The sequence below is a fragment of the Hylobates moloch genome, unplaced genomic scaffold, assembly GCF_009828535.3.
Source record: "Hylobates moloch isolate HMO894 unplaced genomic scaffold, HMol_V3 SCAFFOLD_12, whole genome shotgun sequence".
Classification (NCBI taxonomy): Eukaryota; Metazoa; Chordata; class Mammalia; order Primates; family Hylobatidae; genus Hylobates; species Hylobates moloch.
Window position 1 is genome coordinate 80,467,515 of NW_026652287.1, and position 23,693 is coordinate 80,491,207.

At 34.2% G+C, this 23,693-nt stretch overlaps 1 protein-coding gene across 1 annotated transcript in view; it reads left to right on the forward strand.

Annotated features, from left to right (window-relative positions):
- Positions 1-23,693, forward strand: part of PTPRQ (protein tyrosine phosphatase receptor type Q) — a 215,177-nt gene that overhangs the window by 48,985 nt on the left and 142,499 nt on the right. Inside the window, exons 18-21 of the mRNA XM_032171667.1 lie at positions 15,624-15,784; positions 16,486-16,631; positions 21,511-21,679; positions 23,300-23,590. Of these exons, the coding sequence (XP_032027558.1) occupies positions 15,624-15,784; positions 16,486-16,631; positions 21,511-21,679; positions 23,300-23,590 (767 nt within the window). The remainder of the gene's footprint in view (positions 1-15,623; positions 15,785-16,485; positions 16,632-21,510; positions 21,680-23,299; positions 23,591-23,693) is intronic.

Sequence of the window (23,693 nt, forward strand, 5' to 3'; positions counted from 1 at the left end):
GTACCAGAACTGGATCACACGTGGGCTTGGAAAGCATGATTTATTGAGTGGGGGTAACTCTCAGCAGAGGGGGGAACCAGAGTGAAATGGAGTGGGAAGATGGTTTTCCCCTGGAGTCGGGCCACTCAGCAGCGGACTCTCCTCCGTCCTCACCTGCCAAACTGTGCGTCGTTCCGCTGGTTGACTGCCTGCTGGCCTGCGGCGTCTGTCAGTGTGTGCTGTTAGGCCGCTGCGTTCCTCTCGATGTCCAGCCATTTTGTCTTCCGCCAACGTGTTCCAGTCAGCGTCCAGCCGCTTGTGTGTGTGCCCGTTAGGGTCTTGGGATTTTTTTATAGGCACAGCATGGGGGCGTGGTGGGCCAGGGTGGTGTTGGGAAATGCAACATTTAGGCGGGAAAACAGAAATGCCTGTCCTCATCTAGGTCCCTGGGCACAAGCCCGGGGGTGGGGCCCTAGGCAGAGACCCGCCCTTCTCTACCCCACACTTCCCTGCCCCCCCTCCCATGACCTTTTTATGGAATCATTCTGGCACAAACTTGCAGTCACGGCTTCTAGTTTCAAGGTTCCTATTTTCTGTTTTATCTTTGGTCCAACCTCAAGGCTTATTCTAGTCGCCTGGTTCCCTAGCATGTCTGTGTTGAACCTCAGGTAGCTAGATACTCACAGCTGATTTCTCTGCATCAATCTACAGTGTGAAGGATTTGAGAAAGGTACTTCCACACCCTTCTCTAGCTCTGGATGATCTGCTAGAGGAGCCCTTACGTTTTGCTTAACACAGAGATTTTCTGAGCAGCTTGTCATGTTTATCTCCATCCTGAGAAAAAAGAAAAAGTCTTCTTTACACTGGGATTTCTCTCCCAAATCTATTCAGGTGTTGTCACCACTCAACCCTTACCGTAAGATCTTGGGACACTCCGGTGTGATGGCTTTGCCCTTTTATTTCTCTCACTCTTTATTCGTAGTGCAAAATTTTTCCTTTTATCTTTCTTTTGACTGATGGAAATTTCCTTCTTCCGTATACTCTTTCCTTTCTACACCTCAAGGGTCTTAATTTAATTATAACTACTTAGTTATAAAACTCTGTGGTCTCAAATAATCCAGGATTGACTCTTCATGTGTAAATGGAATGTAGAAAGTAGAAAACACTTTTCCCTCAGTAAAACTTGGCTTTATTTTATACACACACACACACACACACACACACACACACACACACACACACACTCTCTATCTCTCTCTCTCTGCTTTAAAGTTTACTTTGTTCATTGCTGTATTTAAAAGAGACTATTACCTGGCACATAATTGAAACGTAATATTTGTTCAATGGATGAGTGAATGAAGAGTATGTTTTAAATTAGAAACTGTATCTATATTATATATTATATAAATATTATATATACTTTATATAATATATTATATAAATATTATATATAATATATATGTTTATATATACAATATAAACATATGTATACATATTAGATATGATTGTTATATTACATTATGTATTATATAATTATTACATATAATTATTATATTATATATAATTGTTATATATATTTTTTTCTCGTTGCATTTCTGCAATAAGAATAGTGATGCTTTTTCAGATAACGGATGACTCAGTGGAATAGAGTAAGATTACATAAAGATAGAACAAAAAGGAGAAAGACCTTAACATATTCGAGAATATTATCTATAATATATATGTAATATATATAATTAAATATGCACAGATATATATTTAAATTTTCAGCATTGTCTTACTAAGATGCTTGCTGGAAGCTTTATGCTTTAGGATCTTATTAACATACTTTAGTATCTTACTAACATCCTTAGTTGGAAATAGCCCTGTAAGGTATAGTAAGTGTAGCGAAGGGAATCGTCATAATTCTGGATTCCTTCATTAGTGATCGCTAATCTTTTTTGGGGACTCTTACCATAATCAGTTTTGGGGAGAGGAGGCAGGTATCACAATGAAATACACATGGGTTTTTAGTCAGTGAGACATGGATTTGAATCTTGGCTGTGACACTCAATTATCTTTGGTTCCTGTAAAGTACTTAATAAATGATAGCTATCATTGTTAGCAGGATTCCTGTTTCAGGAGTCCATAGTTCTCTCATAATTCTCAGTTGCTGTTATTTCAGCTGCTCCAATAATTACCAAATTCTTATAAAAAACATTTATTTGAATATTTCCTTTTTCTTTTTTTTTTTGAGAGGGGGTCTCGCTCTGTTGCCCAGGCTGAAGAGCAATGGCACCATCTTGGCTCACTGCAACCTCTGCCTCTTGGGTTCAAGTGATTCTCCTGCCTCAGCCTCCCGAGTAGCTGGGATTACAGGTGCCCATTACCATACCTAGCTAATTTATTTTTATTTCTTTTTATTTTTCACTAGAGATGGGGTTTTGCCATGTTGGCCAGGCTGGTCTTGAACTCCTGACCTCAGGTGATCCTCCTGTCTCAGCCTCCCAAAGTGCTGGGATTACAGGCATGAGCCACTGCACCTGGCTGAATATTTCTTTTTTTTTTTTTTTTTTGAGTGTGTCTTCAAAATGCAGGCTGCCTATTACATTTGTTATATTGGGTAACTTTTTTCTTTATCATGAATATTTCTTGACAAAATAACTCATGAGGGTTAATGTGTAACCATTTTACATCCATTATTGCATTAGTCACATTTGATTTGTAGATGGTATGTTCAGAAATCTGTTTTAATCCATTGCATTTTAAAATGATTTTTCCTTCTGAAGTTTGCTTTGCAAAATAACTTTCATCATCCATCAAGATGGTAAACTAGCATTTCCCCCCTGCAGTTATTGATAAATAACACATATTTTTCAAATGATAGACAGTCCTTGAATTCCTAGGGCAACCACCATTAAATAAATGGATTTCTATTGGAGCACTGTAAGCTTATTCTTTTAATACATTTTGAATTGAGGCATGATGTTCTAGTAGAACTTATTTATTTACTGTTTTCTTGAATTCAACTTGTAATTGTTTAGCACTTTTACTTCTAGATGGGTCAGTAAAATTTAACAGTAGTTTTCTTCTTTCTTTAGGAAACTTCTAAGAGAATATACCCTCTATAGCTAAAAGACTGAGGACTGAAAATGATGCTGAAAGTTCTAACTTATATACAAATCTTGACTCTGAAATTCTCAATTTTCTTAGTAGTAATTATGAGAGGTAATTCTGAAACAGTCTGACAAATGTTTATTAAACTCTGTGGGGAGATATATAACATACAGAATGATTGAAGACTTATTACAGATAAGATATGCCCATGTGAAATAATTGAAAAACACTTGCCAAAGAATATATTAGGAAGTCAAAATAATTCTAATGCAGCTGTTTATTAAATATCACTGGTCAAATAATTCCCTCAGTAACATAAAAGCTTACCTTTGTGTATGGACTTCTGAATCCTAAAAAAGTATACCTACTCTAGTTTCTTCAAGTTTTCTAAAAGATTTTCACCGTGTTAAAAATGACCTCATGGTTACTGCATATAATATAGATCAATCATCAGAATGGGAAGGGGGCCATTTCAGATTTTCTGAAGTTAGATCCATTCTGGAGTGAAAGTGGTAAAGATAGATTTGTGAATTAGGAGAGCATCTCAGTGGAGGCAATGTATGAAGGCAGCAGGAATGACTGTCAAGAGTTTGACAAGTAGCATTATAGACATGGAGTACTGAGGCTAGGTTGGGAAGATGAAATAAAGAAATATAGATAGATGGAGTGGTAGAGCACATGAATGCTCTTTAGGCCTTAATATGAGGTTTCTAGTGGGATGACCAATGTTCTGACCAATGTTCTCTCTCAACTCTTTCCTGATAGTCATTTTTCTGAATCACTCTGAAGCTTGAGTGCCAAGGTCAAGCCCATGGCCACTCATGCTTTGCAAGTGGGTCATAAATTTAGAATTGATTGTCAGTGTTAAACAAATGAATAGATCTCTTGTAAAACTTCAATTTCCTTTGTTTCTTTTAAAAATCAGAACACTTTTACCATATTTCCTGTGGCAAAAAAATCAGCAGGGTTGAATGGTGACTGTCTTTTATTTGAAGCATTTGCTTAGTTGTTTACTGTGGTTCCCATCACACCCTCTTATTTCATTTAAACTGAAAGAAAATTTTGTAGGTATATAGTAGGTTTATATATTTATGGGGTACATGAGAAACTTTGATACAAGCGTGTAACAAGTAATAATAACATCATGGAAAATGGGGTATCCATCCTCTCAAGCATTTGTCCTTAGTGTTATAAACAATCCAATTATACTCTTAGTTATTTTATAATGTACAATTAATTATTATTTATTATAGTCACCCTGTTGCACTATAAAATACTAGGTCATATTCATTCTTTCTATTTTTTTATACCCATTAACCATCCCCACTTCCCCCCGCCCCCCCCATCCTCACTACCCTTCCCAGCTTCTGGTAACCATGCTTCTACTCTCTATCTCTATAAGTTCAATTGTTTTGCTATTTAGCATCCACAAATAAATGAGAACATGTGAAGTTTGTCTTCTGTGCCTGACTTATTTCACTTGACACAATGACCATGATGGCATCTTATTCTTTTTTATTGCTGCATGGTACTCCATTGTGTATAGATGTACCACATTTTCTTTATCGAGTCATCCATTGATGGACATTTTGGTTGCTTCCAAATCTTGGTTATTGTGAAGAGTACTGCAACAAACATGTAAGTGCAGATATCTCTTCCATATACTGATTTCCTTTCTTTTGGCTATATACCCAGCAGTAGGATTGCTAGATTTTACATTAGCTCTATTTTTAGTTTTTTGAGGAACCTCCAAATTGTTTTCCATAGTGATTGTACTAATTTGTATTCCCACCAACAGTGTACAAGGGTTCCCTTTTCTTCACATTCTCTCCAGCATTTGTTATTGCCTGTCTTTTGGATAAGAGCTATTTTAACTGGGGTGAGATGGTATCTCACTGTAGTTTTGATTTGCATTTCTCTGATGATCAATGATGTTGAGCACCTTTTCATATGCCCCCTTGACATCTGTATGTCATCTTTTGAGAAATGTCTATTCAAATATTTTGTCCATTTTTGATTGGATTATTAGTTTTTTTCCTGTAGAGTTGTTTGAGCTCCTTATGCATTCTGGTTATTAATCCTTTGTCAGATTGATAGTTTGCAAATATTTTCTCCTATTCTGTGGGTTGTCTCTTCTCTTTATTGATTGTTTTCTTTGCTGTACCGAAGCTCGTTAACTTGTTGTGATCCCATTTGTTCATTTTTGCTTTGGCTGCCTATGCTTATGGGGTATTACTCAAGAAATTTTCACCCAGACCAATATCCTGGAGATTTTACCCAATGTTTTCTTGCAATATTTTCATAGTTTGAGGTCTTAGATTTAAATCTTTAATCCGTTTTGATTTAATTTTTGTATATGGTGAAAGATGGAGGTCAAGTTTCATTCTTCTGCATATGGATATCCAGTTTTCCCACACCACTTATTGAAGAGACTGTCCTTCCTCCAATGTATGTTCTTGGCATCTTTAACGAGAATGAGTTCATTGTAGGTATGTGAACTTGTTTCTGGATTCTCCATTCTGTTCCATTGGTCTATGTGTCTGTTTTTATGCCAGTACCATACTATTTCGGTTACTATAACTCTGTAGTATAATTTGAAGTCAGATAATGTGATTCCTCCAGTTTTGTTCTTTTTGCTTAGGATAGCTTTGTTATTCTGGGTCTTTCATGGTTCCATATAAATTTTAGGATATTTTTTCTATTTCTGTGAAGAATGTCTTTGATATTTTGACAGAGATTGCATTGCATCTGTAGATTACTTTGGGTAGTATGGATATTTTAATAATATAGATTCTTCCACCCCATGACATCGAATAGCTTTCCATTTTTTGGTGTCCTCTTCACTTTTTTTCATCAATGTTTTACAGTTTTTATTATAGAGAACTTTCATTTCTTGCCACCAAACTTTATTTTAAACCAAACTTTTTAGTCATTTATTTTACCTCTCTGAATCTTGAGTTATTAACAATTGATTTAGGCAATCTTCTCATCAAGTTTTTGAAATGCAGAATGCTGAGAGAGATTGTGATTTCTTTGCATGTCAGACTTGGGGAACAAAGTGTCTCAGAAAGCTGAAGGAACTGAATCAAGAATAGTGCTATTAACTTAAAAATCTCACAATCTAAAAATTTACAAAGGAGACTTTATTTCTTTTAAAGGATCACAGTCTGCAAGGTGTGGCCATCTCTCAGACTGGGAAGTGTGCCTCCAGCAAAGACTGGAGATGGGCACTTTGAAGGAGGAGGGGTCGGGGTAGGAGCTGTATGCTAAAAGGGTTAGCTAAACATACATATTCAACCTGCTACAAGAGGAGCTATGAATATGCAGGAAGGTGGTCCTGATGCATGTGTATTGAACAAACATGTATGTAACAAATGATCCATGTTCACTTTGGGGTGGAGACTTCACATTTAAATGTATTACAATTAGGTCCTGTACATCAAAGGATTTTTTCAGTACACAAAGGCATTCCAGTGCACAGCCTCTGTAAATTAGCCAGAACCAGTCCATGGTCAGTAGTCTTACCAGGAGAAAGTTACTGAAATCAGTATCTTGTCCAATCAAAGCTGTAATTATGGCTGTGGAAAAGGGGGTCAGTTAGTATCGGTCTGGTGGCGAGCTACAGTTGTTTTAATATTGCTTATCTTGAGGCCAGTGCTTGTTTAACTGCTAGAGAAAAACAAAAACCTATGGCAGTTAGAGCATAGGTTAAGTGTGTGTTTTGGGTGGGGATTGGGGGAGATACACGACTTAACTCTTGCCTGACATGGCCATATGTTGTGTTTATAATTTGGTATCTTGTTGTCACGAAGAGTCTGTTCTCTCAGTCTCTTGGTCTCTATTTCATATGGTTTGGTTGTGTCCCTGCCCAAATCTAATCTCATGTTGAATTGTAGCTCCCATAATTTCCACATGTTGTTGGAGGGACTGGTAGGAGATAATTGAATCCTGTGGCGGTATCCCCCATACTGTTCTCATGGTAGTGAATAAGTCTCATCAGACCTGATGGTTTTATAAGGGGTTTCCCCTTTTGCTTGGCTTTCACCCTCTCTTGCCTGCCGCCATTAAGACATGCCTTTTGCCTGCTGCCATGATTGTGAGGCCTCCTCAGCCACATGGAACTGTGAGTCCATTAAACTTCTTTTTCTTTATAAATTACCAGTCTCAGGTATGTCTTTATCAGCAGCATAAAAACGGACTATTGCACAATTTTAGCATTAATTTAGGTCAGCTGTTTTGTCTAACAGTAAATGGTGGGGGATATACTGAGGTGCACCTGACCTCCCATCCTGTCATGGCCAGAAACTCCATTTTTTTTAAGATTCAGTTGACTGACAGGCTTAGGATTTTATTTTTAGTTTACAGTGTACTAGTTACCATTCTGAGACAAATGTTTCTTACATATTTTTTCTTTTTTCAAAAATATCGCAAAGAAAAGAATATTATCCCCATTTTATAGTTGTGGAAGTATTCTTGATGAGATTAAGGACAAAGGTAAGGTTACAGAGCTAAGGATGACAGAATCAGAATTCACACCCAGATCTGTGTTACTCTCAAATTATGCTTTTACCACACCAATAGGAATATGTGTTATAATTCGCCTTTGTTCTAAAAATAAAACAGCACATTTATAGGATTGTAGGAGTCTGAATTTGGTAACAGCACTGTGAAAAATATTTAGGGAGTTTAAGTAAGCTTATTGCATCAACTCATATGGGATATTTCTACCAAAAATTATTGGCTTAATATTGGTCTGTGTTCATTGATGGACTATATGTATTATGACAGAATGATAATTACACTATTTCATGAGTCAAACCAGTTGGATTACTGGTTAGTACAGTTTGAATAGACGGAGTAGAGCTTGTTCAGGGAGAAGTGATGAAGATGGTGGAAATCCTCAGAATCAAGGCATATGTGGAACTGTTGAAAGAAGGGAACAGGTCAAGATTAATAATAGTCAAGATTCTTTTAGTTTCAAGTACTGGACTCATCCTAAATTGGCTTAAGCAAAAATGGGAATATATTCATACATATAGCTTAAATGTCCTGATAATGTTATCAGGTGTGGTTAACAGCAAGAAGCTTGGTGTGGTCAACAATGAGATGGCCTTTGTGTCTTGTGTATAATGGCACAGGATAAAAGTGGGAGTAGATAAAGCTGGAGAGGTGGTTAGGCCATATACATTGAGTCTTGAAGCCAGAATAAGAAGTTTGAATTTTTTTTATTATACTTTTAAGTTTTAGGGTACCTGTGCACAACGTGCAGGTTTGTTACATATGTATACATGTGCCATGTTGGTATTCTGCACCCATTAACTTGTCATTTAACATTAGTTATATCTCCTAATGCTATCCCTCCCCCCTCCCCCCACCCCACAACAGGCCTCGGTGTGTGATGTTCCCCTTCCTGTGTCCATGTGTTCTCATTGTTCAATTCCAACCTATGAGTGAGAACACGCGGTGTTTGGTTTTTTGTCCTTGCTCGCAAGAAGTTTGAATTTCATTGCGAGTGCAATGGAAAGCCCATGGAATGTTTTCTCCAGGAGTGTGATCATACATCTTTGGGTACATGGTTTAAATAAAATTTTAAAATTCTGTGTAATACTAACAGTCATATTCTCTCTCTCTCTCTGTCTGTCTCTCTCGGATCTCTCACGGTGTGTGTGTGTGTGTGTGTGTGTGTGTGGTTCTACTTATAAGAAGTCAATTTATTACTGAATTGCCTTAGTTCTCCCTTCATAAATAATGTGGATACTATAAAAAAATGGGAGTATACTACTGGTTATTATTATAATACATACTTGACCTTCTGAAAAGCTCAGTTCCCTTTCTATAATTCTCCATAACATTTATATTTTCTTGTTTAATAAGGGTCTTCCTGTGAGTTGGTAAGGTCTAGTGTAGTGACTGTACTTTATCACAAGTCACTAGCTCAGTGCCTGGAATATAGTAAGTATTCTAAACAATTTTTAAAATAGAGCATCAAAAATCTAGAGGAGAAACCACATAGACATATTTCAGCATGTTTGGGGTCAATTTTAATTTAACCTCTCTAATGCTCTGGATTCCCACAGTTCCATGCCCCATCCTATCTGTGCTTTCTCTGGTTATGGATCTTCACATAAAAATCAAAATCTATGGAGACAGGGTATGAATTGGAACCCAGAATTGGCCATCTCAGAGAAGCAGGTGTTTACAGAAAGGAAGATTGCAGAGAGGCTAGATTTGGGAGCTAAAGCTTTGGTTGGAGGAAACTAAGTTGGAGAACTAGTTCCATAGATTGGAATTCCAGAAACTTTCAGAAGAGTCAATTGGACATATCAGTCTAAAGGCTATTAGTGTGGTTTTTGTATGGTGAATAGAATTATGTGGCTATAGAATTGGAAAGTGATAAGAATTTCCCCCAAAAATATATACAGTAAGGTGAAGGTGATTTCACAGACAATTAAGGTCAAATGTATAATGTATATGGCTTTCTGTAGCTTCTGCTTGATCAAAGGCCAGAATAGTAAATTTAAAGGTTTGCCCATCCTCCAAGTCTTCCATAAGCAACACTTTCCACAGCTTTTTAGAGGAACTGAAGAACAGACAATTTGAAATTATGTTCTTTGGGGAGTGCCAGGAATAACAATATTCTAAATTTGTAGTAAGGTAAGTACCATGTGTTTAAAAATTTTTTAAAGCAAGGGCTAACGTTAATACTATTTGGTTACATTTAAGAGTCCTAACTAGGATTTCCTGTAAGAAATGAAAATTAATGAGCTTTTATTTTTTTAAAGCCTTATTATGAGAAATTAATGTGATCAGATATTTGAAACTGTTGAAGAAAAAATGAAAGGAAGTATTTTTAATAAAGTGGAAGGGCACTGATTTACTGAAAAAAAATTATTCAAGTAATTTTTTCCAAACTTTAGAGCTTTATGATTATAAATTAAAAGCCTCTACTAAAAGACAATCCACCACCGATTGCATTTTAAAGCTTGCTATACATTAAGCACTTTGCATCACCTTATCTTTTTTAAAAATCATTTTTGTCTCTACAACACATGGCAAACTTTCAGTAAAAAGGCAATCTTTCTTATTTCTTGACTAAATGTGTTAAAATACACTTTCATTTATAAAATTAATTTTATGATTATATTTATAGAACCTATAACTTTTTAAAATTTCCAGTAGAAAGATGTTTTGAAAAATATTTGTACTATGTAAACCCTGTCAAGCAATTGTTAACCTTGTATTCATTTGAACACAATTTAATTTACGCCAAAGTTATTTAATTCATTATTATACTATACTGTTATGGTTCACAAAAATGGACTCTTTTCCAAATAAAAATTGTGTTCTAAGATTTAATTCATGATGCTTTAAAGTATTAAATATTATGCTTTGTTCTCCCTTTGTACAAAATTGATAAGTTCTAAAGCAGACAGGGAAGAAACATGAATAATTATTCCCATATTGTCATTAATAATCATGTATAATCCATAAATTCCATACTTATAGACACCAAATTAAAAATTTACAAGAGAGAAAAGCAAAACTAATAAGTAACTTAAAATATAGAGTTAAAAAAGAAATGGGGAGATGATCCAGGAAAAGGAGAAAAAGCACATTTAATTTAATGTTAGGAATGAAAAAGGAGACACAACTACAGATAACTTAAAAATTAAGAGATATCTTTAATCTCAGCACTTTGGGAGGCCAAGGTGGGCAGATGGCTTGATCCCAGGAGTTTGAGACCAGCGTGGACACCATCACCACAGATACCTAAAAATTAAGAAATATCTGTAATCCCAGAACTTTGGGAGGCCAAGGTGGGCAGATGGCTTGAACCCAGGAGTTTGAGACCAGCCTGGGCACCATGGTGAGACTCCATCTCTAGAAAAAATAACCAGGTATGGTAACATATGCCTGTAGTCCCAGCTATTCAGGAGACCGAGATGGGAGGATCACCTGAGCCTGGGGTTGGGGCCATTGACGCTACAGTGAGTTGTGATCATACCACTGCACTCCAGCCTGGGTCACAGAGTGAGACTCTGTCTCATAAATAAATAAATAAATAAATAGACATTTAAAATAACCTTATGACAATAAATTTCAAATGGATGAAATCATAAGCTTCTAGTAAGATATAACTTATACACTTTGTAAAAGAAAATAAAAATATCTGAATAGTTTATAAGCTTTAAAGGGGAGAAATGGGTAGTTAATAATTGTGTATTCCTCCAATAGCCCATTTTCTGAAGTATTTTACTCAAATTTTGGAGCCTTAATGGGATGATAACTATGTGGCTATAAACCCATTTAAGCCAGAGGTTATGTCTTTGTCACCTTTATATTTCCATCACAGAGCATAATAACTTATATTTTATGCCCTCAATAAATACTTGTTGAAGTAATGAAAGAAAGAAGTATTCTACATTTAAAAGTCTTGTTTTTTCCTAATCTCACTAATCTTTGAGCACTCCTGGGAAGTCATTTTACATGTTTTTGATCAGTTTCCTCTCCTGTTGTCCTTGGAAATTTCCCAAATCATCTCTATTTTCAAGCCTTTTGCTAAATCTCACTCACCTCATTCAAAGCAGACAAACCCAGCTTCCATTCTAAACTTAAAATTCAGGTGACTATCTCAAAAATTTGACTACTTCAAATTCTTGCTTCCAGAATCCATGAACTCATTTACATCCATTCTCAGAGGATGAAATACTAAATCTCTCTTTTTCAGTTCAGGTGCAATCCTTCCTCCTGCCTTCTGGATCCTAATTCCTTGTGTCTGCTCTAAAGCTATCTATGGATTATTAGTGTATGCGTCCTCAGCTTCAAACTCATTCTCTTCAGTGGCTTTTTCCTTTAATCTTTTAAATGTATCTTTCCTACCAAAGGCAAACAAGCAAAACAAAGCCAAACCAAACCAAAGTTAGCCAGTCAACCAAATGATGACAACAAGAACAATAACAACAAATGAATACCCTACTTTGACTCAGTCTCTGGGATGCTAGAACAGCTTTAGGAACGTGCAACTGTTTATGCCTTGCTAGTTTGGGATTATTTAATACATAATCACTAGCCTACTGATGCCAGCAAGTTGTGTAGAGTAATTATGCTAAAGTACAACATAGAAGAGTAGTTTTCTTATATAATGGGAAAATTAATGAACATCACTGGTTCATATGAGGAAAAAAATAACCTAATTAAAGAGTCAAGTAAGTGAGTGTTCACATTCTTCATTTTGGGGAGTTCTATTTAGTGAGTGAAAGGATTAATCTAGAACATTTAGATAATAACTGATTAAAGTTTTGAAAATAAATTCACAAAAATGAACAGGGATGGATGTATCATCAGGGTAGATTATGCACATGGAACAAAATATCAAATGATAAAGATTAAAATTAAAACTATGACTTTTCAAAGAGTCTCAAACCTTGTCTAGAGAACCATACATATTCATACTTATGGAAACAGAGAAATTTATTTACTATGGTTTGGGTATTCAGGATTCCTTCATAGGCCTAGCATGGACTTGGTGTTGTAAGAGGTAAACAAAGAAATTGGTAAAGCAAATTAATTGCTCTTTTGATCTAGAATTTCTTTTATGCCCTAGATGTCAAATGCGGTATGTCTTTTGAAAAAAAAATTGTAAGTTAATTAGGAAATAACTTCATCTTAGAGACTATTTATCCCAATTGAAGACTTTTTTTGGTGTTACCCATGAGTAAAGACAGAACAACTACATCTTATGTTTTTACAGAATAATTTCAAAGTAATTAAATTCTTTTTCATTTCTTAAATTCGAAAAAGCTTTGAAAGCTATTCAAAAACAGGTTTAGAGTTAAATAAGTAAAATCATTTTACTGAGGACTTCCCTCAAGTTTCATCTCAGTTTGAAAACAGTCACTGGTTGGGAGATTTGGCCAGTGTTGAAAAATAATATATTTTAGATAATAAGTATTGTGTAACATTTATATTCCCTCCCTTTGTACACAGTTTATGACTTTGGATATGTTAAGAGTTAGACCTACTTCGTCCTATAGGCCTCCTCTCTTCTTCTCCCACCTCCCTCAACTCCCTATCCTACTCTCAAACTTTACAAACTAGCTTTCTAGTGAATAATTTCCTGGATCTTTGGGGCCATGCCTTATTCTCTTTTTGTATACTTTGGTCACAACTAATTTCTTTGCTCATTGCTTTCTTTGTTCTTTACTTTTAACTACTAAGGGAAAAGGTTATTGTCCTTGTCCTTAAGGAAGTCACATTGTTATTAGCAAATTGTTGTAGAATTATTTACTGCTTTATCTCTCTATTTTGAGGATAGGGGCTGTATCTTACTCATATTTATGCCTAAAGTAGTGCCCGACACAAAGTAGATGCTAATTACATTTTGTTGTTGGATTTTGTTGAATATTGATTTTGTACATATCATCTCTAAATTCAGAAGGTGTGAAAGTTAACTTTGCTTGCACTGTCTAACGAATGGTGTCTAAAGAGCTCAGACTAACAATGTGTTTCATTTAAAAGACTAAAATAAAATATAAAAAACCCATAAATAAGTTTATTTTTGTGAGTATTTGTTTTAATGGATCACTAATGACGAACAAACATGTAAGAAGACATTCTGTCTCACTCAGAGCCAGGAATGGCTAACTAAAATCTAACTAAAAATCTGCTAAAATCTAACTATATTAATAATATCCAGAGATTTATGTGAGTTTGCCAAAATGGGTACTCTCACACATTGCTGGTATGATTCTAAATAATTATAATTATTATAACTTAAAATTTGATACAGTAATCATTTTGGAGTAGTAATCTTAAAATTTTAAAAAGCATTCAAACCATTTGACTCAAGAAACACCCAATTTGTATCCCGGTGTAGTGTTGCATGCCTGTAGTCCCAGCTACTCTGAAGGAAGGCTGAGATGGTAGGATACTGGGAGCCTAGGACTCAAGTCCAGCCTGGGCAACATAACAAGACCTTGTCTCTAAAAAAAAAAAAAAAAAAAAAAAATTTAATACTATTATGAAAAGATACTTCTTTAAGGATAACTGTGGCATCGTTGTTAGTAATAGCTAAAGAAATAAAAAAGAGAAAAAGCCTAAAAGTTAATTCATAGAATGGCTAAATAACTATGATATATCCAAATTATGCAACTCCAAAAACATTATGCTATAGATCATTGGTGTTAACATGATAAGAGAAAAAAAATCAAGATATAGAACATATGCTTTTATAAATGAAAGCTCTCCCTACTGCTCCTGAAAAAGGATGTCAAATGAAACTGTTTCAAATTGCTGAATAGCCTGGCTAATCCTGCCTGTCTCCAATCACATACTCCGAATCCATATTTTTCTCACTGTGGTAAGCTTTCTAACTCTTTTTCAGATAACAAAACTTATATTTGGAATAACTTGGTGCTTCTGTGGTAGTAAAACCATGACTGAAATGTATCTCTGTGGAAACCCTTAATTCATTTAAAATCTATTATTCCTCCTAATGATTCAAGGCTTCAAATATTTCAATGGTAAAGAAAGAGCATTTTCTATTCAGAGGGAATATTCATTTACTTCTTCAGTGCTTTGTGTGTCTAAAGAAGAAAAATATGAGATTACATGAGGCATATACTTTTTCAGTGTTACTGATCATATTCCCTTATCTAAATTCTTTAATAACTAACTTTATTATTCCTAAAATATAAATCAACCATAATGCACATTTTTCAGCACCACTATGCACATGTTCATTTTTTGGTTTTAGATATTAATCTATACCCAATTCAAACTGTGGAAACTGAACTAACATGACTGAAATAAAATAATGTTATATTTTGTTCTTTAGACTCTTTTTTCCCCTCCTGAGATTTTGATACGTACTTGGAGAGTTTTGAGTCTATATTTATTTGATTTGTTTTCTTTTCTAGAGTGATGTTTTAAATACTTTAAAGATTTTGATTGAGTGAGAGGTGTGAGCTATATTTTCTTCTTTCCTGTATGATATACATACATTGTTTTCAATCTCATTTCTATTAAATAACTATAGGAGAGCCCACAGCCTTGTTATTTTACATATCACTATTTAGATATTTGTTATTTATTTATTTATGTTGGCCTGAAGTAAATGTTACTTTTGTACAATATTTGAAGGATAGATTTATTTTATAAATTAATAGTTTAAGATTTTGCCAGCATTTGAAATGAACAAATGTTTGGACAATGAAAACATCAGTATGAAAGGGAATACTGTAATTACTTTAGTACATAGTGTTCCTTAATATCCATTAAAATTGGTCCAAGCAAACTCTAAGTATGAACATCGTATTAACATTTGATCTAATTACTGAATATAATTAAAAGCAAAATAAGTTAATTTACTAAAGAATTCTGAAATTTACTATTTTCAGTATTTCAGGATAACCAACATCTTTATTCTATTAATCTAGAAGAATAAATTTCCATATATTAATGTTGTTTGCTTTTAATGTTAGTGTGCTCAGAAAGTATATGTTAACTTTTAAAATTCAATTATACAAATAATATTCTTTTTATCTCAGGAATAGATCATCATTAAAAACTATTAATGTCACTGAAACGTCATTGGAGTTACCAGATTTGGATTACAATGTTGAATACAGTGCCTGTGTAACAGCTAGCACCAGATTTGGTGATGGGAAAACAAGAAGCAATATCATTAGCTTTCAAACACCAGAGGGAGGTGAGTTAAGGATGTATGCCAATTAAAAGAATGTTCTTTTTCTTTAAAAAAAAATCCTGCCCAGAAAAAAATTCAAATATCAAAATGTATGATGAAGCCTAATATTCATCATCAGTTTGATGAAAAATTGCATTTTGATCACTTTTTAGCTGTGTGATGTTGGGAAAATTAATCTCTGTGTGCCTCAATTTCCCACTGGTAATGTGGAAACAGTATCATTCTACTTTACAGGGTTCTTATGAAGATTACATAAGTTTATATTTTTAGAAGCACTTAGCACAGAAGTTATTTGACAAATAGAATTTTATGTGTTTATTAAATGAAACAACATAAAATGCATGAATCATTTGTCTATGACTTAAAAATTCTAAGTTATATTAGAATTTCAAATCATGTATTTTGTATTGGAAACCTGTTATAATATTGTTCTCATATCCAGAGCAGTGGACAGGTTTTAGAACAGAGATAATATTTTATGAGTAAGAAATCCATCTGTCTTCAGCTTGAATATGCCTATAATAAAGTATTAGAGGGGTGACCCAATGCATTTTATGGATTTCATTTCTGACATTTCTAATTCAAGCTTCTTTGAAAAACAATTTTTATCACTTTAATTTATAAACTGTAGGTAAAATTCAGGCCATTTCAGACATTACTTGTAACCACAAATACAGTAATTTGTTCAATTATTTGTTTTATAGCACCAAGCGATCCTCCCAAAGATGTTTATTATGTAAACCTCAGTTCTTCATCAATAATTCTTTTCTGGACACCTCCTTCAAAACCTAATGGGATTATACAATATTACTCTGTTTATTACAGAAATACTTCAGGTACTTTTATGCAGGTAAGAACTGAATTTTCTTCTAGTTCTTTATTAACATCCTTAAGTTTTATTAATAATACAGACTTGTCACAGTAAAAGAAATTGTTTACCTTACATTGATAATTAGTCACAGATGTATTTTATAAAACTCCCATTGACATAGAAAAATGTGGTGTAGAAATGTCAGATACATTTAATCTCTCTTTACACACACACACACACACACACTTCTATATAAGCTTCACATGTATTAAAAATAGTGAATCTGCCACCTACTGAAAATTCTGTTTATAAAGATGGCCCTCTATTACACTTCCTCCAAGAAGTGTTCTCTAAAGTGTCCTATTTAGTATTCTCTAAAGTGCTGATGGTATCATTTATCCTCAAAGTTATTTATTAGCTAAATTTTTTTCATTTGTTTGTATATGATAAATAGTTTTAGTGTTTGGATGTGTTTGTTTTTCTTTAATTGAGGCAGGAGAATGGCGTGAACCCGGGAGGCGGAGCTTACAGTGAGCCGAGATTGCGCCACTGCACTCCAGCCTGGGCGACAGAGCGAGACTCCGTCTCAAAAAAAAAAAAAAAGTTTTTGATAGCAGGAAGAGTTATTATAATAATAGTATATTAGTAGTTAATGTTTAATGTCAGATGAAATGAAGACCACTCAGAATGTGTTTAATTTGTCATGGATAAGGTTCTAGGCTTGCACAGTTTGTAGATGGGCACTCTCTAGGATGTGAATGATGATGGCTATGAAAATAGCTAAAATGCATTTACTTTGAAAAAATATTTTCAACTTTCAACAGAATTATATTATTTCTCCAAATTAGATGTTTCACAGAACTCTAACATATAAAAAGGATAATTGGAGTGATTATGATTGAATCAAAGATGCAGAGAGCTGGAATATAATCAGAAAAACACGGCCGGGCGTGGTGGCTCACGCCTGTAATCCCAGCACTTTGGGAGGCCGAGGCGGGCGGATCACGAGGTCAGGAAATCGAGACCATCCTGGCTAACATGGTGAAACCCCGTCTCTACTAAAAATACAAAAAATTAGCGAGGTGTGGTGGCGGGCACCTGTAGTCCCAGCTACTGGGGAGGCTGAGGCAGGAGAATGGCGTCAACCCGGGAGGCGGAGCTTGCAGTGAGCCAAGATTGCGCCACTGCACTCCAGGCTGGGCGACAGAGCGAGACTCCATCTCAAAAAAAAAAAAGAAAAAGAAAAAAAGAAAAGAAAAACACGAATTTAGAAGAAATGCTGCAATGTACAGAATACATCCCTTAGTGGTAGAAATTATTGACCACGTGTTTGTGCCTTAGGTGATTCTTAATTCTTTCTATCCTTTTAAGTAAAAGAAGAAGAAAGACGAGTCTTACAAATTCTGAGTTACGTAATCCCATTTGTGACTGACAGCCCAAGTTTAGTCACTAGTTAGCTCTCCTGAGTAACAGCCTCTGGAATTAAGACTTTAGAGCAGCTATATTGCAATGTAGGCTAATGAAGAGGGCAAGAGCAGAACTTGCAAGCTATCTCAGGACTAACCTAGCAGGGAGAAAGACAAAGTCCAGAAGGTGGTTTAGTGTTTATATTCCGTTCTGTAAGAGTAGCGTTGTATAAGTCTGTCTATTTAAAACTTGATGCAAAGAGAAAACTACTTTATAAAAGACATGTAGATATAATTATAGCTGTAATAAAAAACATGTAGATATAGTTACAGATGTAATCGTAAATCAACATTTTTGAACAAATGCCTTAAGTGCAGAAGGAGAAAGGAAGGTCTAGTTTTCTACTCTGTATGACACGCAGTTTTTGCTTTTTGTTTTGTTCTCTGTAGGGAAGAGAAATGAGGCCTAGAGAGGCAATTTATTTTTTAACCAAAATGTTGTTTACAATTGTAACAATATGTCAGTATACCCATAGAAGATATGCAAATTGGAGATTTTCCTTCTTTTATGCATTTAGAAAACATTGCACAATTGTTCCAGTAGTTCTAAATTTTAGCAATCATTTTGTCTCTGTACAATTTACTTATGGCTTCTATGTGATTTATATTTTGGTTCTCTTTGCCCATATCTAAATAATAGAGCATAAGTATCAAACTATGGTTCCAACATGATCGTCTAAACCTACTTATTCACACCTGGGTGTGTAATAAGATCTAATTTGCAATTCATCTGCCTTAGAACATGTTATCTTTTATTAAATAATCTTAAGAATGCTTTTAAGTGTGACAGCTGCAAGAGGGCACAGGCTAATGATGTTAAAATATTTCAGAAGTATAGTCTCATATTGCTTGAAGTTTATCCACGCTTTAACTTATTCCTAAAGTTAATGTTAAAAATAGCATCAATACCTTCACTACCTAGTTTTCTAATTTGAATTAGTAGAAGAAAGCCTCTAAATGAAAATTATGTAGCAGAATAGGTGTATACCTTTTTATTTGTTCCTTATCATCTTTCCTCTTCCTACAGAACTTTGTAGAATATGTCATGCATGACATATCATATTCTGCCTCCTATTACCGATAACTGTTGCTTCTCTTAGTTGCCTTATGCCATGACAAGCATCTTGTAGAAAAAGAGTTGTGTAATATTTAGTTTTTCATCTCCAAAAGTCTTCTGCAACTACGTTAGACATAGGTTTAATGCTCAATACATATTTTAATTGAAAGACTTTAAAAATATTATAATAGAACATCACTTTTAGTACATAGTCATAATTTTGGAGCCCTTGAGTATGTAGCGAAGCCATCTTTCCTTCTTCTTATCTTGGAGAATTCAACCTCTTTGCTACTACTTGGCAATCCATATTGTTCTTCCTTCAGTTGTTGCACATTGTATTTTGTACAGCATATTAACTTTTCTACTTTTTAAGTTTTACCCACTTATGTTTCCTTAGTGTGCCTGGCATAATGTCTTCTATTTTAAAAAGTGTTAAATGGGCTGGGTGTGGTGGCTTACGCCTGTAATCCCTGCACTTCGGGAGGCTGAGGCAGGCGGATCACTAGGTCAGGAGATCGAGACCATCCTGGCTAACACAGTGAAACCCCATCTCTACTAAAAGTACAAAAAATTAGCCAGGCATGGTGGCAGGCTCCTATAGTCCCAGGTACTTGGGAGGCTGAGGCAGGAGAATGGTGTGAACCCAGGAGGCGGAGGTTGCAGTGAGCCGAGATCGTGCCACTGCCCTCCAGCCTGGGCAACAGAGTGAGACTCTGTTTCAAAGAAAAAAAAAAAAAAAGTGTTACATGAATATTAGTTGGTTGGTCAAATTTGAAAAGGTTTTACTAAATACCTTCTGACTATATTTACATAAACAAAAAAATAAGCCTCAATTAGATAATTTGTGCCAAAAGACATTTTTGTGCAAAAATAAACAGCTGAATAAAATAATCATCTGGATAATTGATCTAATGTTACAAATTTGTTACATGCCTATGCACATTAAGTCACACACTCAGCAGGAATGACTTCTGGGTGATTAAGATAATTTGTTATGTATTAGCCATCAAGGTCATAGGTAATCAGAATAAATTCTTTTAACAAAAATTAAAATTCACATCAAAAAGCTATGTTAATACTTTTAAGTGGTGCTTTATATAAGCCAGTTCCATGTGTAAAGTAGATGTATTGGAAGGTATTAAAGTTCATGGATCATATTTTGTGTGAGATTGCTATATTACTTTAACTTGTCTATTTCTATGTAAATCACCACAAAATTGAAGTAAATCTTTTATTGCACTATATTTTTCCCTGAATACTGGCAAAAGAACCATAAAATTTTGCTAAATTTAATTTGTTGATAAATTTCAGAACCATTCTTACTATAAATTTAGTAAATTTGCCTATCCTATGTTATTCATTTAAATGAAACTAATTACTGTTTTTTTTATTGTGTGCTAGACATGGTATTAATGGCTTTTTGTGCTTCATGTCATCTAATCCTCAAAAGTTGTCTGTGAAGTGGAGATGATTATTTCCATTTCACAGCTGAAGGAAGAAAAGCTTTGAGATTAGATGATTTATCCAGGATACCCTGCCAGAATTTGAATGCAGGTCTATAGGACTTAAATGGCTTCATGTGGATTGGAATGATTCAGATTACTCTGTGCAGATGGAAATTATAAAATTATTACCTATAACTGATTACCTATATGTTTAAGTCTCCTTTTATTTTAGAATTAATTTTATTTGGCAATGTGTTTTATTTTTAAAATTTGATAGGAAAGAAAATGATTGCATAAATACCCTAATAATTTTTTTAAGCCTTGGGGAAAAATGTAAGTAGGAGTCAGGCAAGAGAATTTAAAACTTTCTCTTACTTTACACATCAGAGAGTACATCAGTTTGCCATCCCTTTGCTACAACTGTGAGAAGCAAAGTCTGAAAAGAAATGTGAAAGTCTGAAAACCCACTAAATGTGAATAATAATAGCTATTTGAGTTTATAGAAAAAGGCGAACACATTTGAAATTCCTTTATCACAAATAGAAAGGAATAAAATTAAAAGTTTTCTAATACTCCCAAACTTGTTTAAAATTAGCTGATGCTTTGAAAATTACTTGAATGTTTTTATAAGGAAGGTGACACTAATCAGCAGAGTTGTAGCATTTCCATTTGGCCACTTGACCTTCTTCATTGTTGGCTTGGAGTTTTTACTCTTTGCTAATTTTTTATATTGGCTTTGCAATAAAGACCACCATCTATTTCTCTTAGTACAAACATATTTCCAGTTTATTTGTTGCAATAAAAAATGTTCTATGTTGATTTTCCTAAAACAACATATTAAAATAATGATAAATAATAAAATCAATTCATTGATAACAATTATTTTGAAGTGTTCATGCATACTGAAAAAATACATTCTGAACAATGAAAGCTATGTGTTTATTTTTCAGAATTTTACACTCCATGAAGTAACCAATGACTTTGACAATATGACTGTATCCACAATTATAGATAAACTGGCAATATTCAGCTACTATACGTTTTGGTTAACGGCAAGTACTTCAGTTGGAAATGGGAATAAAAGCAGTGACATAGTTGAAGTATACACAGATCAAGACAGTATGTAAACAAAAAACACTTATTAATCTTTAATATGATTATTTTAAAACTTATTATTTTAGGAACTTTTTCTATTTGTTTGAATTTGTAATAACGTCTTTTATTTAGACACGTTCATTACAGGAGTTTGAAAATGCAATTAATATACTTACAAAACTATTGCAGTAATAGCCTCTTCTGTTCAACAAAACCACTAACATCCATTCATGAAAATTCTGTTCTTTTTATTGCTTCAAAATATGTCATGGCCATCCAGTTATGGGCACAAAAAGTACTGCATACATGGATGAATTTTCCAATAGTTAATTTATTTATTCATTTTCTTTAATGACTTAAAAAATCTCTAGCAACTTGTTTTCTTTTCAGACTTTGAATCTACATAGGGCTCTGCAGCACTTCTGTTCTCACTGTGTTTGTGACTAATATATCCAGAATCTTTTTTTTAACTCCAGAAGTTTCTCATATGCATCTTCTGAAGAATCCTATTTATCCTGAGTATTCAGAAAACTGTATCATTAATGATTGAAGATCTCGATGTTTTTTATGTTTCAATTTTCAGAATACAGTGATAAGTGGATCATTGCCTATTTTTCTTGTAGTTGTTTCTGTCATCCATTTGCTTGTTTATTTTCAAAGATTAATCCCTTTTTGAGAAATGGCAGTGACCTAAACTTCTGGAGTAAAACTCCATGTTTATTATCTGAAAGCCATAAATTGATAGATTCCTTAAGCATGAGAAGTGAATGCTTGATTTGTTGTTGGAACAATCTTTTGAATTGTTGACAAGTTGGTCAATATAAAAATAAATGATAAATGTGGGGAAATATGTATTTGGGGAGTCTTTAGCAAAAATGTTATATTGTAATATATGATCAATACCATTTCAGGCATTCTTTAAATGCAGATCTCTCCCAGGATTTTTGCCAACCTATAACATCTTATCAGTTATAATTTCCACACCATGGATAATAAGCACTCACTATGCACTACTCCAGGTGGATGTCAAATTTACATTAATAGAGTTTAATGTCACAATACAACTTATATCTGAGAATTGGAACTTGTGTGTAAGTAGAATAACTTTTTAATATACAAATGTGAGTTGGTAATCTGGGGACTGGAGAGATTTTGAGACTAGATCTTAGGAAAGATTTTAGTATTGATTTTTCTGGCTACCCACATGACCTTGGAGAAGTCACTTAATGGCTCTGAGCTTTAGTTTCCTCATATGTACAACAAGGGTAATATTTAGAAGAAATAAGCTAAGAAGATGGTTTAAATAATATAAATTATCAAAATATTTAAATAAAGCAGTATACATACACATATTATGCACACACACACACAAAATCTCCACATAGTAGGAAAGAACAGCCAAAAGAATATTATAGAAACAATTCCCATACATATTAAAGATGACAGAGTTTATTTTGAATGATTTTTAAAATAATTATTTGGAAGATATTTTATAATAGGTGAATGTTTACCACATCTGCATTTCAATAATTTAAGAGCTGATGATGTAATAGTTGCCATTTCAACAATTATACTCAGTTTGTGAATTTAGATTCTGTTTAGGGTAACTGATGATTTTTGTATTTTGCCCATTACCTATCGTAGTACCTGAAGGGCTTGTTGGAAACCTGACTTACGAATCCATTTCGTCAACTGCAATAAATGTAAGCTGGGTCCCACCGGCTCAACCAAACGGTCTAGTCTTCTACTATGTTTCACTGATCTTACAGCAGACTCCTCGCCACGTGAGACCACCTCTAGTTACATATGAGAGAAGCATATATTTTGATAATCTGGAAAAATACACTGATTATATATTAAAAATTACTCCATCAACAGAAAAGGGATTCTCTGATACCTATACTGCCCATCTATACATCAAAACTGAAGAAGATGGTAGGCTAGACCCTTTTATTGCCTATTAAGCAGATTGTTGTTCTTTTCATTTACATTGCTTTCTGATAGGAAACAGTCTTCAATTATATTGATTCTGTTTGAT